This window comes from Pseudonaja textilis, chromosome 3 (assembly GCF_049901715.1).
Source record: "Pseudonaja textilis isolate UNSWEBS1 chromosome 3, rPseTex1.2, whole genome shotgun sequence".
Taxonomy (NCBI): Eukaryota; Metazoa; Chordata; class Lepidosauria; order Squamata; family Elapidae; genus Pseudonaja; species Pseudonaja textilis.
Window position 1 is genome coordinate 32642879 of NC_141992.1, and position 14473 is coordinate 32657351.

The window sequence follows — 14473 nt, forward strand, 5'->3', positions numbered from 1 at the left end:
AAAAAATTACAGATTGCAGCATATGAAATAGAAAATGTGTTTTAATTCAAACCCCAAACACAGAAATTTCTGTTTGTTGAATTCTTCTGGGCAGGTTACTCTTTGATCCAGCTGAAACCCAGACCGCTTTGGTTGTTTTGGGCTTCATTTGAACAAAACCTGGAGGACCTTACAGTGCAAGTGAAGCAAAGCTGTGGCACCCCCACTTCTCTCTTACCTGTGCATCAATCTGCCTAACTTTTCTTTGCCCTATTTCCTCTTAAGCTTTGCCATCATTTATGACCTTGCCTTTTTCAAGCATCGTCCATTCTGAAACATTCCTACTCAGAACATGCATGTTTTAGGTCCACACCCAGATAAAATACATGTATTTTCATTTGGACACAAATTGGCTCTTTTGTTCATAGAACAATTTGTGTATCTAAGAGCAGATAGACAATCACCAAGGAAAGTGATGGGTTCTCCTTCGGTGGTAATTTTAAAGTAGAAGATAGACAGATGTGTTAAGCTGAATTTCTGCACTGAATGTATAGCTAAATTGGCTGCTACCAACTAAGTTATTGCTTGTTTATATTTCATGACTTTCAAATTTCACATAAAAAATTTTATGAAAGGTCTGTCTGATCTCTGACCAGCAGAAATTTACATGTACATGTTCACACCTAGTAGAACTATCATTGTCATTGGTAATAATAGTTTGTTATTCTGGGTACCACCAATATGTTCCTTCTAACTGTTGTATAAAATCTTAGACCTCATAATATCAAGTCAGGTAAGAATTTCTACTGCTCCAACCAAAACAGTCAGATTAATCACTTTAGTATAACAGATGTGTTCTGTAAAAAAGAATATGCTTGCTTATGTTGAGTTTTCTAGGTGTGAATTAACAACACACTTTCTAGTTTAAATCCCAAACTAATTCACTATTTAAACCAATTTTTGATTTAAACTTTTAAAGCAACTAAATCTTAATGGAACAAGATTGAACTCTCAAAGCCATAGTACTTTGTTCCATACATAGGCCCCCAAAAGCTCAACATGGGGCTGGCTTTTGGCTAAAGTTGAGTAGAAATTTGCCTAGAAGGCCAAATCTTAGGGGGCATCAATGCTACTTCCCCTTCTGAATCATTCTAAGAATACAGTTTTCCATGTTGGCATTATCAGTCAAGCTAGAAGTACTATATTATCTTGAGTTGGCACCCTAATTACATCCTAATTTACAAGTTCCACAAACAGCAGAAATGAGAAGTTTTTGCTTGCTTTAATTGCAGATTAATGTGTTTGCTAAATCTAAAACTTTGTTTAGTAACTATAGCCAGCAGAAATAAGCCAGCAGACAAGACTATTATTTGAAACTGGTGTATTTCTAGAAGTGTAATTAAGATTAATATCAGTTGGCCCAGATATTCTAGGCAATTTCTAGATACCTAAAATCAGCCCAAACTTTATAATTCTGTGAGCAATAATACAAGGAATTGTTTAATGTCTGTGTTTGTGTACTTTCTTTCTACTTTTCTTAAAATAAAAAATGTTTTTAAAACTGAAACAGTTGATATTATTAGATACATCCATTAATATAATATTTATATTATGCTCTTCGTACAGCTTGAGTTCTTCCATATAAATATCATCATATTCTAATAGCACAAACACTACAAACAGAATAAAACATTTTTCAATCCCCTCTAGGCATTTAGAGACTGAGAATACGAAATTAATGGGAGGGAAATAAAATATCTTTATTGTGCAAAATAATCATATTACAGTACCATAACTATGTTAACTTCATCAAACTTTTATTCATATCTTATTTCATTTTTTCTTTGCCAGTTATTTTTCCTCTTTGCAATTTCTGTTTATATTATCTTAAAATATTTTTCACTCACAAATTATATTACAGTATCATTTTATTAATCTTATTTTTGACAGAGCATTTTTGCGTTTCCAATTCTTTGTATTTATTACAAAACATCAGGCAGCAATAAGATGTGTCTGTATAGCAAGAAAGAGAGAATCCAATTATAAAAGGTAACAAATTGCTAACTTTTAAGTTTGCCAGCTATAAAAATAATGTAGCTAATGGCAATTGTGTCCTCCCCACCTGCCATTTTCTGGAAAACTTCCAGAGTTTTTAATTGTGCATACTGAGATATGACTTTTCAATGTACAAGCTATTTTAGGGTGAACTTAAACCATTCACCAAGTTTCCCAACATGTACAATAACAATAAATTAGTTTGGAAAAGTTATTTTTAAATGAGTTGCCAGATAGTTTATTTGGATCACCTTTCCATCCATTATTCCTTGTCTGTCCTTTGGGTGCCTTGGAAAATAGCTTGACCTCTTCTTCTGTGGCAGCTCCTCAAATATTGGAATACTGCTTTCAATCTTGATTTAATTTTAAAGTGGCTCTGGAATTTTTTATATCTTTGAAAATAAATGTTAAGTAACCCAAAACTTAGCCTGTTACATGTTAAAACGGCTTAAAAAGAATGCAAAAAAAGTTGGTCAGCTGAGAGAAGAAAATTTATTTTGTCTTCCCCAACACATGTGGTAGGCATATCCAGAGCATTTCTTTAACAGTTTCAGAAAGCCAAATAGACATAGCAGGATATACATTACTAGTAGGTCCTTTAATTTACCTTACATTAAGATATATATTACTAAATAAAGAATGAATTATCAGACGATTGTCGCAGCATGAATCTTAGAGACAGAATGGCTAACCAAATTATGATATACTGCTGTGCTGCTGAAATTAGCATCTTAATCAAGAGTTTAAGGAGACAGAAAATAGTTTGACTGTGTTTCTTGACTGTAAGGCGAAAAGCAATCAGTCAGAAATAGACTACATTATTATATTAGACTTATTCCTAATTGCAGTAGTTTTAGAAGCAACAAATTATATCAGCTATTAAGGATTTTTAATGTGCCTCACACACTTATAACTATCCATTTCCTTTCATCTTTGACCAAGTAAATTTATTTTCTGTATATCAAATCATCTTGTAGAATATTTAATTCTACAAACTGCAATTTATTAACCATTAAAATATGACTTTTTCACTTCCTTGAACAGAAAGCATCATTCAGAAAGCATCTAGGTAACTATTGCCTTAATATCTCCACCCCCCTACTTTAAAAATAAAATAAAATAAAGGATTTATATGGAGAAGGCATTTGATTGTATCATAAGGCAACCTGCCTGCGTATACCAATGGATGCTGCTAGTATATCACTATAGCTGGGTGACAATGAGCTTTTCTACAGTTTGGTCTGTTTGCTAAGGCACCAGGCTAGAAAGCAAGAAAACATGAGTGTAAGTCCTTGCTTAGCCATAAAAGTTAGCTGGATGATTTTGGGCCAGTCACTGTCTCTCAACCTACCTCACAGGATGGTGGTTGTGGAGAAAACAGGAAGATGTGTAGGATATGTTCACTACCTTGAGTTATTTGTAAAAATAATAAAGACAGGATACAAATCAATAGATAAATATTGTTCAAACAGGCATAAAAGTTTATAGGACTTACAAGAACAACAGCTAGGATCTAAGGCTACAGTTGCATTAAATATTGGATAAAGCTATTCAGATATCAATAATACTGAAAACAGCATAAAATAAATGAAATACCATCCAAGATAAAATAGTAAAAAGGAATTAAAGTGAGATTGCAACAGTAGCATTGTACAACCAAAACCCACTGCAAAAATGACATTTTAATTTTCCTATAGAAAACATAAGAATGCTCCATTCATCTTTCTAGGAAAAATGTTCTAAAATTTGAGGTCATCACTATCCCTTACAGCCCTCTTCTGTATATTTAAAAGATATACCCATGGAGAAGATCATGTTATTCTTCATACAAGATTATTTATCATGACGCAGCAGGAAAAACATGAGAACTAGAAGTACATTTGCTGCAACATGTTATCTTTAATAAATTCTCTTAATAATTGACTTGGTTTAACCATAAACATGAACATTCCTGATAGTCATTTGGAACTTTTCATTGCAATGTGAAAAAAGCAATGATTTCCATTGACCAGCCTGAAATTCTTGTAAGAATGGAATCCATGGATGCAAGTGGCACTCTTAATGACCCTATAGCAGAAATAATGCATTAGATATGAGGGGGCAAAGAGCGTGGAGTGAATTAAAGTTTATTCACTGTTCTCATGCTAAAACAACAGACCCTATTCAACCAACCCTATTTTATATGTATTTTTAAGGAAACCTTTATATAATACATGTATAGAGTTTTAAAAAGGAATAATAAGCAGCACCAGTTCTCGATCCAAATTTCTTTCAGCCCTACAATATTCTACTTCAAGTCTCAGCAAACCTTCTTTGACTGATTTAGGAAGCAAAATGTACTTAATCCTGGATTGTTCTTGGGTGGGTTTCCTTCAGCTGGCAAGCCTGAAAAAGCAATGGAAACTACACACACAAAAGGAAAACCTTATTCAGGCAATCCTTGATCCGAATTGGAACAATGTTTCTGTCACTAAATGATGTTATTATAAAGTGAGACCATGTTGCTTAGCAATGGCAATCCCAGAAGTTTCAATTGCTGCTGTTAGCTGAATCTCATGGTCATTATGCAAGTCAATCCTCTGTTGGTTTCATACAAACAAAGTCAGTGGAAAAACCAGCAGGAAGTTGCAAGTCCCAGACCACAGGCAAGTAAATGGGAGACAGAACGAGTGAGTAAGTGCATAGGAGGGGACAATGAAGGTCAGGGAGGGTGCATGAGAGGCGCAGCAATGGTCAGAGAAGTGCATAAGGGTGTGAGAGGGAGAACAAGAGATGTGATGTGGGTCAGGGGTGCAGGGGTGCACAAGCACCTGGGGTGCACAAGCACCTGCAGATTGTCTGAGGTCCACGGGTAAGGAAAACTTACCCCATCAACCCCATTGCAGCTTTCCTTGTCTGCTTCCCCATTGATCTTCTGGGGAAACCATCAGGGAAGGTTGCAGATGGTGATCAAATGATCATGGGGCACTGCAACTGATCATAAGGGCAAACCAGTTGCCAAGCATCCTGATCTCAATCTCATGACTCTGGGAATGCTGAGATGGCCAGAATCCAAGGACTGGTCACAATCGGTCATTTAGTGCTTTTATAACTTCAAACTGCTGAAAGAATGATTGTAGATCGAGGACTACCAGTAGATGCAGTCACAAGAGGCTTGATTCATAGACATCTTTACTATTTATAATCTGTTCTGCTCCTCATACTTTGCCTGATTCTGTTCTTTCAAGTCATTTTTGAGAATTCTTAACCATTTTTTCTTCATGACAACCTATCCCTAGTTTATTCTCCCAAGTCCCTCAACAGTGCTCTCATCGCCATTATAACTGAGTCTAAGTCATGCTCCTCTTCACTTCCTTCCCCCTTTCCCAGAATTTAAGGCTTTTCTAGAGGCCTTTGCATAACGGGTCTAAAATAGGGTAAATATTTACCCATTTCATGTTCTGTGTGGATAGGTAAATAATTCTGGCTCCTGGAATGGAATGTGTGTGTGCATCTTTAAGTCACTTTTTGACTATTCGCAACTGTCTGGACAAGTCCCTGTAATTTTCTTGGCAAGATTTTTGGAAGTTGTTTGCCATTACCTTCTTCCTAGGGTTGAGAAGATGTCACTGGCCCAAGATTACCCAGCTACTTTTGTGCCTAATGCAAGACCACAACTCACAACCTCCTGGACTCTAGCCTAATGCCTTAACCATTATACCAAACTGGCTCTAAGAACTTGTTACTGGTTTTACTTTTTACATTACTATGCAAAATAGTTCTTTACATTTTTCCATCAAAAAAATAGAGCATCTAGCTGGTCTGTTAATAAATAAACTTTGAATTTCATTTAAAAGCTCAGTAGTAAATTTCTGTTTCCAGTCACTTAAGTAAATGAGATTCTAAAGATCTTCTGTTATAGTGATGAACAATAAAACAGAAAGCTCACTAGCTGTTTCCAGAGAAGAACTCAGATATTAAATAAAAGCATGAATGCTTTTAGTATTTTGTTAAATCAGAAATCTAATTATGGGAATAATTATAATTCTTCTTTAAAACTACATCAAAATACATTGATTTTTAATAATACATTTCTAATTTTATTTTCCATTCTTTCACTTAGCCTTAATCCCACTACCAAGGATCTTCTCTGCGGTGTAATAAATATCTTTTTAAAAGACTATTCTATCATTTATGAGATTACAGAATCAAACAAAAAAAGAGAGCATTGTAAACCATGTTTAAAGAAGAACAGAGCTCACAGAATTTCCCTGTTCATATTCTTCCATTATTTGCATTTTTTTCTCTTGGGAAATCTCAGAATTGTTATCTTTCCACAAGGAGATTTAAGGTTTCCTTTTCTCTTTCCATTTCCAAAAGCTGATACAGCAAATAAGTTTTTGTCCACTCTGCTGCCAGTTATTTTCTTGATTTTATTTTGGTTATATATTCCTTACATTTCACTATGTTGTGAAGTTTTACTATATGAGTAGTTCAGTTTTCCAATATAAATCATTTTAGAAATGTATGAAGAGAAGTTGGATTTAAAAATAGACTCTTAATAAAATAATATATAAATAAGTAAAATTGTCATGGTTGAAAACATAAAGGATCAACAAATACTACACAACTTATTCATGGTAGAGAAAATGCATTTTACATTCTTTTTCCAGTGTGTACAGACTTATCAGAATTTAAGAAAAGGACAAATTGTCCATTTGGAGAATGTATGGCAATTGCTGCAAGAAACTTTCCTAAAAATCCAACTTTTATATATTTATCTTCCCAAAAGCAAGCAAAATTTCAGAATTTCCTTGATTGGAACTTTAATAAATTTGAATCTCGGCAGTGCATGCTTTGGCATTGTAGCCAGCTATTCCAACCTCACTGTGAAAGATGAAGAAAAATGTATTTGAATACAGGGAAATTCTGCAAAAGTATTTGGAAAAAGTGAGGAAAAACCATACAATTAACAGAATTTACTTGGGGTTTATCACCAAGATATTATTTAAGGCACTAGCTTATAAAGCAAGGAACTGAATTCTAGTTCTGCCTTAGTCATGAGACCTTAGGCCAATCCCTCTTTCTCAGTCCTAGGAAAGAGGCAATGGTGAACCGCTTTTGAAAAATCTTGCCAAAAAATAATGCAAAGACTAGTCCAAGCAATTCTGTGAGGAGTCAAGGATGACTTGAAAGTGCATGCACGCATATACACACACTATCATCAAGGGAGGAAACCTGTATAGACAAAGACCTATATACACAAAACATATAAGATGCACATATTACATAGATTTCCCACAGTTGCCCTAAACACATCCACGTAATTTTGCAGTGATTTGATTTAACATTTGTAATCTAGCTAGCAGAGTTGAGGGCCAACCTATCTTCCATTATTTCTTCCAGGCTGGTAAGATCAGGCAGAATGGATAGCCGCCAAGTCCCCTCTAATAAAGAATGCTATCTAGTAGAATGTAGAAAGCATGGCTATCTACATTGTGGGGCCTGTTCTCTGGTTTGATATCCTGCCCCAGATATTGATACAGTTCCCATCATGGTAATGCTCTGAATGTCTTTGAAAATATGGCTGTTTTCTTAGCCATCAGGGTAAGGATGGCTGCTTAAACAAGTAGGTTTTTGTAGGTATGTTTGTTTTTACATTTCTGGAGATCCAGGAATGGTTTCTTAAATTTCTTATTCTTGCTTTTAAAGTGTAAGCTACCCAAAATCACTTGGAGTCAAGATGATCTAATTTCTGTATTTTTCTAAGCTATATGATAAATAAATCCAAATTTCCCCTCCAATGCCTTTATTTTTCTTTTCTATTATTTAGTTTGTGGATTGCTGAGGAGGTTGTATAATCAGTAGTAAGTGAAAACTTACTATATAGTAACACTGTCCAAGAAACATGAAAGTGAAGTCACCAAGGGGAGGAAAATAGATGCATATACATAAATACAAGACAGACACACCCACATTCCTGTACAATGTACATACATAAAGCACAGCATTATATAAAAAATGTGTATTTTAGTCTTCCATCAACTTTCAGTGGAACAATCTGGTGGAACAATAGAATGGATGAAAGAGATTTGCAAATATCTGTCACTTACTTGCTCATTTAGTAGAAGTAGCTATCCGGCCAAGAGGCATATCAAAAGCCACCCAACAGAAGCACTTTTGCTATGGCTATGGGGGGAGGGAGGAAGGGAGTGCCATGAATCTAAATAGAGTTTTTTTTCTGCCCAGCCTACTTATCTTTTTACATTCAACAGGCTAGTCTTTGGAGCTGATAATCTGTTGTGTATTGCTACTCCCATCTTCATTTTATCATACTAGATTGAATTTTATCTTCAATATTGTACAAGCAAATTATGAGGATATCCTAAACCAACACATCTTTGAAAAGACAATTCATTTTACCTGATTTGCTGAGAGGAATTCCTGGTTATTGTCATTCATTCCCATATACATGTTCTCTCCGTCAAACTGGAATGACAGGGGAAAAAAATAATCAAAATGCAAGTATGCTGGAACCATCAAGTAATTGCTAAATTCTATAAGCAGCCCACCTAACTGCTTGATTGATCGATTGACTGATTGTTTGATTGACTGCTGATAATAATTCTAAATGTTACAAGAATTTAGCACAAAATAAACCAAAATCACAGCATGGGTTTTATAGAAATTTTATATAAACTGGTCTGTAGTTATCCCCAAAAGTTGCATCACCACTGTGTGAAATTGAAAGTCAGTATGGTGGAAAGTTTATAAGACTGCATGTATCAGTTAATGGACTTTTACTACTGTAAAAGTAGGGAAATAGTTTTTATAACTTCTAAAGAAAAATGGGCTGTTTGTAGAAATTATATGGGGAAAAAGGAAGATGATTAGGAAATTAAATTTAAGATTAATTGAAAAACTGGATCTAAGACACAAAGTCTCATATCACACATAGCTACTTGAATGAAGGAAAACATAAGTTAGTAAACAATAGGTTGTTCTCCATACTGGTAAGGCAATTCCCTATCAGGCCTTAGAGTAGGAAAGTCGTTTTATAAATAATAGATGGATCTAAATCACCTTACTTCAGAAAACCATAGAATTGAAACTAAATAGTTGGACCAGATTATCAGAAGATCATCTATTTTAATATTTCAATCTCATGTTACTGGGCCCAAAACATCTTCACTGGAAATGTTTCTTCAGGTGATCTTGGGAGTGTGGTACATGCTAAATGATGAAATAGTGTTTATTTAGTTTTTAGTCATAACAAATGAAGGTTTAATTGCAAAAACTAGCCTGGAGAATCCTTTCAGAGAACTAAACATGCCTTTATTTTATTAGTATTTCTCTAGAATTAGCAGTGATTTTTTAATCTTATATTTATTTAGAGAAAGAAGAAAACTTTGGGATAAATTCATTTGCTATGAAGAAAAGGATATTCTAGTTGGTTTTGCTTTTCACCATTTCTTATGTTATTTTTAATATTGTCTGGTGTTTTGTGAGCCACCTTGGGTCATTTTTTTATTATTAAATAATGACAATTACCATAATTATAAATAATAAAACATTAAATGATCATAATTATAATTGAAAGATCAATTGAGGGTTTTGAGCTATGTTTTATATTATAACTATACAATAATTTTCTTACCATGATAACCTTTTATTTGCCATCACAGCATGTTTTCTGTAAGTTTCTATGCCCTATATACTTTGACTGTTCATTCATAAAACTTTGACTATAGATAAGAATGTAAACATTTTACCTGCCTTGTATATTTTGCTATAATGTAACAGATATTCTGATTATTTTACGTACTTCACATTGAATAATTATTTTTTAGAGGTCTGCAGGAGGCTGTTGTGGCCGAAAAGGGTGTGTGCACAGCCCCCCCACCCCCAGTCAGATTTGTCCCAATTTATGGCTTTTTTTTGCCACATTTGTTAATCACCATAGTTGTTAAATTAGTAACATGGCTGTTAAGTGAATCTGGTTTCCCCACTGAATTTGCTTGTCAGTAGGTTGCAAAAGGGGATGACACTGCAACCTTCATAAATGTGAGTCAGTTGTCAAGCATCTGAAGATAACTCATGTGACTACGGGGATGCTGCAATGGTCATGTGTGAAAAATGGTCATAAGTCACTTTTTTCAGTGCCGTTGTAACTTCAAACAGTCACTAAGCGAACTGTTGTAAGTCAAGGACTACCTGTATTGGAGCTACTATTATAATTTATGTACATGAATACATACATATCTATATATCTCCCATAGAGATTTTTTTTCTCTAAATGTCTGAAGATAACAAGGGGAAGAGAAAATTACAGCTGTCATTCCATCAGCAGGTGCTACTTCCATTAGCACACTATTGCCTTCTTTCTAACATTCATACATTACCCTTGCATTACTTTGTATCATTTCGAACTCTCAACTACTGCATTTTCTACAATAATTCCACCAAACAGTTTAGTTCGCAATGAAAGAATTATCTTAGGTTTACCAAGAAAGTGGTATGAAGAAAAATTAATTCATCTTTCTTTGGAAAGTAAGGAAAGTTATCTTAAACTATATTTTTATTTTTTAGCTCATATGCTATTTTCCTAATATATGGACATGAACCAGAAGATGCTACAGATTCAAAGCCACCAGACTTGGTTCTAGCAATTGCCGAGCGGCTTCTAGAAATCAAACTAGAGAGATGCACCAATAGACAACTAATTTTACTTCACACGAAAGCTATACTTTTGAGCAAAGAAAGTATTAATGCACATTTTTCAAATCACACATATTCATGTATCTGTTATTTTCCATCTTCAGGAGGCAGTCTAATATCATCACTGTTACTTTAGATTTTAGAAGATATGTGTATTCCTTTCTTAACTGTGCTATTTGCTTGAAAGCCAATTCAAACACTCCCTTTTCATAATTCCAATTTGGTAATACATATCTATTTTATTGCTTTATATGCTATTCTTTCCCTAGCCCAGTAACTATAATGAAGCCTATCTTGGAAATTACTATGCTTCTGATTGCCAAGCAGTGAGGCTGAAAATCAACTCTCAAAATTCAATGAAAACTTCAGAACTTCCTCCCTGAAGATTAGATTTGTTTTAACCCCTGAAAGCAGTAAGAACAAAAAAAAATTAAAGAAAACTTGCTGCTGGTTTACTTTTTTCAATTAAATGATTGCAACTTATGCTATAGCCAGATGAACAGATGTATGATGTATTATCACTCTGTGGCAGAAAGCAGTTGGAGACAATCAGCTTTATAATTGCACTCTCTTTATGACAGAAACAAAACATTTTAATATTTTCCATTTGTTAAAATGATTTTCTTTTAGTTTTGATTAGAACTATCTCCTCATGTATATAGAGATGCTAATCAATTTCAGGAAATAAGGTTAATACATTTATTATACTCTATTTCCAATCAAAATTGATCCAATTTATTTTTAATCAACTAAGCATGGTAGGCAATAAAAACTTTTCTGTTAACGGCAGGGGAATAGTTCAGAACTATTACGCTAGTTATTCTTTCTCCTATGTCACTGATTATTGAAATATATTTTGATATTGCTTTTCTGCCTTTTGCAACAGAAAAAGTATGGTGATATCTAATCACAGTACAGCCATGTAATCTAACTATTCTAATTTAATGGGTTAATTACATATTAATTTGCACACACACAGTTAACAGAAAATCAATAAGTTAACATCAAAATAGGTTTAGACTAGAGATTACATAATATTTCATACTGCAGTGCCTTTCCAGTTCTTAAAAACAGATCTTTTCTTTTGGGTTTTGAATATGCCTACTGTCACGTGTATGAACATAAATGATATAAATACATACTTCTTTTTAAAAATAAGCAATAATTTAAAAAAAGAAATAATCAAGCTGGTTGAAGAAAATTAACATGGTACAGTAGTTAAGGTGCTGAACTAGTAATGGGAAGATTCAGGTTCTAGTTCTCTGTTGCACATGAAAACCAGGTGGGTGACCTTGAACTAGCCACCCATTCTCAGTCCAAATCAACATCAATCTCTCCTACAAGCTGACTGATAAGACAATCCCCCCTGCCCCGCCCAAACACACATCACATCATGCATCACGTAAACATTAGACTAGGCAGTACAGTGTAAAAACAAGTGGTAACTATTCATTGGGGCAAATGCTAAGAATATGAAGAGTTGAAGACCTGAGTTTAAAACAAAATATCTCATCTGGAAGATTATTGCCGGTTTTATTATATGCCATTCAGCTTTACTTCTTCATGTGAGATGTGAAGCCACATTCAGGATCAAAACATATCTGGATTTTTTTTTTTAATTAAGCTTTATTGACACCCATTTCCTGAACTTCAAATATATGGATCTTTCCTTTTAGCCTTTTATTGTTTATTAAATTATCTAGCTTTCTACTGAAGACATGGTCAAGTATCTAGATCAGGGGTGTCCAACCTTGGCAAGTGTAAGGTGTGTGGACTTCAACTCCCAGAATTCCCCAGCCAGCATGTGCGGGCTGGGGAATTCTGGGAGTTGAAGTCCACACACCTTACACTTGCCAAGGTTGGACACCCCTGATCTAGATGTTATAAGTGCTTTTCTTCCTAATTTTTATTTTGCCATTATGACATTCTATCGCTGTTCCTACCTGTTAGTTAATACATGCCCAAATATAATATTGGTCAGTATATAGTAAAAACAAAACGAAATCAGGACAGTATAGTCATTATCTCAATGACGATGAAAAATTAATGGAAATAGAAAGAGAAACAAATATAGAATTATTTGCGATTGATGATACTTACAAAGTTCAAGTGCGCCATTAAAATCTTTTCAAGATCAGAACAAGATGGGGCATTCCAAGAAAAATATGTACCCCAAAGAAAAAGGTATGTGAAAGGGTAGCAAACAAACTGAAAATGTGAGATTTCACAAGAAACAGACAAGGGATTAAAGGTTCTGGCAAACTATTCCAATTTGGTACCCAATTATGTTGAATATTTCCAATCCTCAGACATGAAGGTTGATTTACAGATAAAGAAGAAGAAGTTATTCTGGGAAAACAAGACATTTCTGAAGAAAAAAAGACTACATTGAAATAGAATCTGGTATATCTGACAGCATTGAAAAGTAGGATAAGCAACATAAATCAGTTGAATGGTTGAAATATCAAAATAAAAAACCTTTTCATCCACATTGTGAATGTCAATTGCACACATGCTGCAGACCAAGACATTTAATCCTTCTCCCAACTGGTAAATATTGTTCTTATTCATATTTAGAATCCACCAGAAAAAATAGAAGCAGAGAAGATTTGGAATACTGGAACTCCAAGAAGCCGGACCAATACAGGAATCTTGAAGGCAATAGTCATTTTGCTTCGTGATGTTTTCTATTTCTGTATAAGTAGATAAATTGTCTCGTAAGAAATATTGAACTTACTGGTTTGTTTTATGCCTGATGTTCAATTTTCTATACCCCCCTATAGAGAAGTCAAGGGCCTGTTTTTATCATTCTTCAGACTGGGTTCCACAAAATCTAAATTAGTCTATTAAAGTCTACATAAAGACAAAAAAAGGGAACAATAACTCACCAAATTTTGGTTTAATTTAAACTATTGCTGTATCTTTTAATCTGATTTAGGCTTACATTTTTCATTTTGAAAATTGTTTTCTGTACAGCTATAGACTTACTGAGGCTGTCTGTAAGCAGAGCAGTACACATATTAAGTAATATTATAAATGTAGTTACTAACCCCAGGATGCAAACGCCACTTTTTGCTACCAGACCCTAAGAAAGTCAGCAGGGGGCTGCAAATGGCAACCACATGACATCTTCACTTATTGACCTGCATGGTCCTTTGCTTAACAATGACAACCAGGACTGTCAGAATTGCCATTCCTAAGTGGCTCAGTCACTTATCAATGGCAATTCTAGTATCAATTGTTTGTTAACCAAGGACTACCCATAATACCATGGAAATAACTTTTAAGATTGAATTTGAAATGGCCTGAATTTTAACCTAGTTTCTCTTGTAAGCACAACTATTTTCTTGCTGTCGCATCAAGCTGTGCCTGACTATCTCATTTTCCTTTTGTAGCATGGGTGTCCAACCTTTTAGCTTGCCTGTGCTGCATTCAGTGAAGAGGAATTATCTTGGGCTGCATATAAAATATATAAAATAGTTAATGTATATAAATATTGCTGAAAATTGCATAATCTTGTGGAACTGCATTACTAGCCGTCTAGAGCCACATGTAACCCCAGACCATGGGATAGATAGCCTCTTGATAGCCTTCTGTATATGTTCATTTCTAGAGAATTTGTCATAGAAATTAGAAGCAAAGTGTGAAACTAATAGAAAGAGCAAGATGCTCAACTTTTTAATTAGAACAAAACAATATTCAATACAACTCAGCACTCCACACTGGAGAGCTTTGACTCAAG

The 14473-nt window shown here is 34.3% G+C and overlaps 1 protein-coding gene across 4 annotated transcripts in view; it reads right to left on the reverse strand.

Moving 5' to 3' along the window:
* The window catches only part of TOX2 (TOX high mobility group box family member 2), a 243660-nt gene that overhangs the window by 150251 nt on the left and 78936 nt on the right, over window positions 1–14473 (reverse strand). For 3 of the 4 annotated variants that reach the window (XM_026697646.2, XM_026697649.2, XM_087929169.1), the window contains exon 2: window positions 8437–8502. The exons of the other annotated variant lie outside the window; for it this stretch is intronic. In XM_026697646.2, coding sequence (XP_026553431.1) covers window positions 8437–8502 — 66 coding nt within the window. The remainder of the gene's footprint in view (window positions 1–8436; window positions 8503–14473) is intronic. 4 annotated transcript variants of the gene reach the window in all.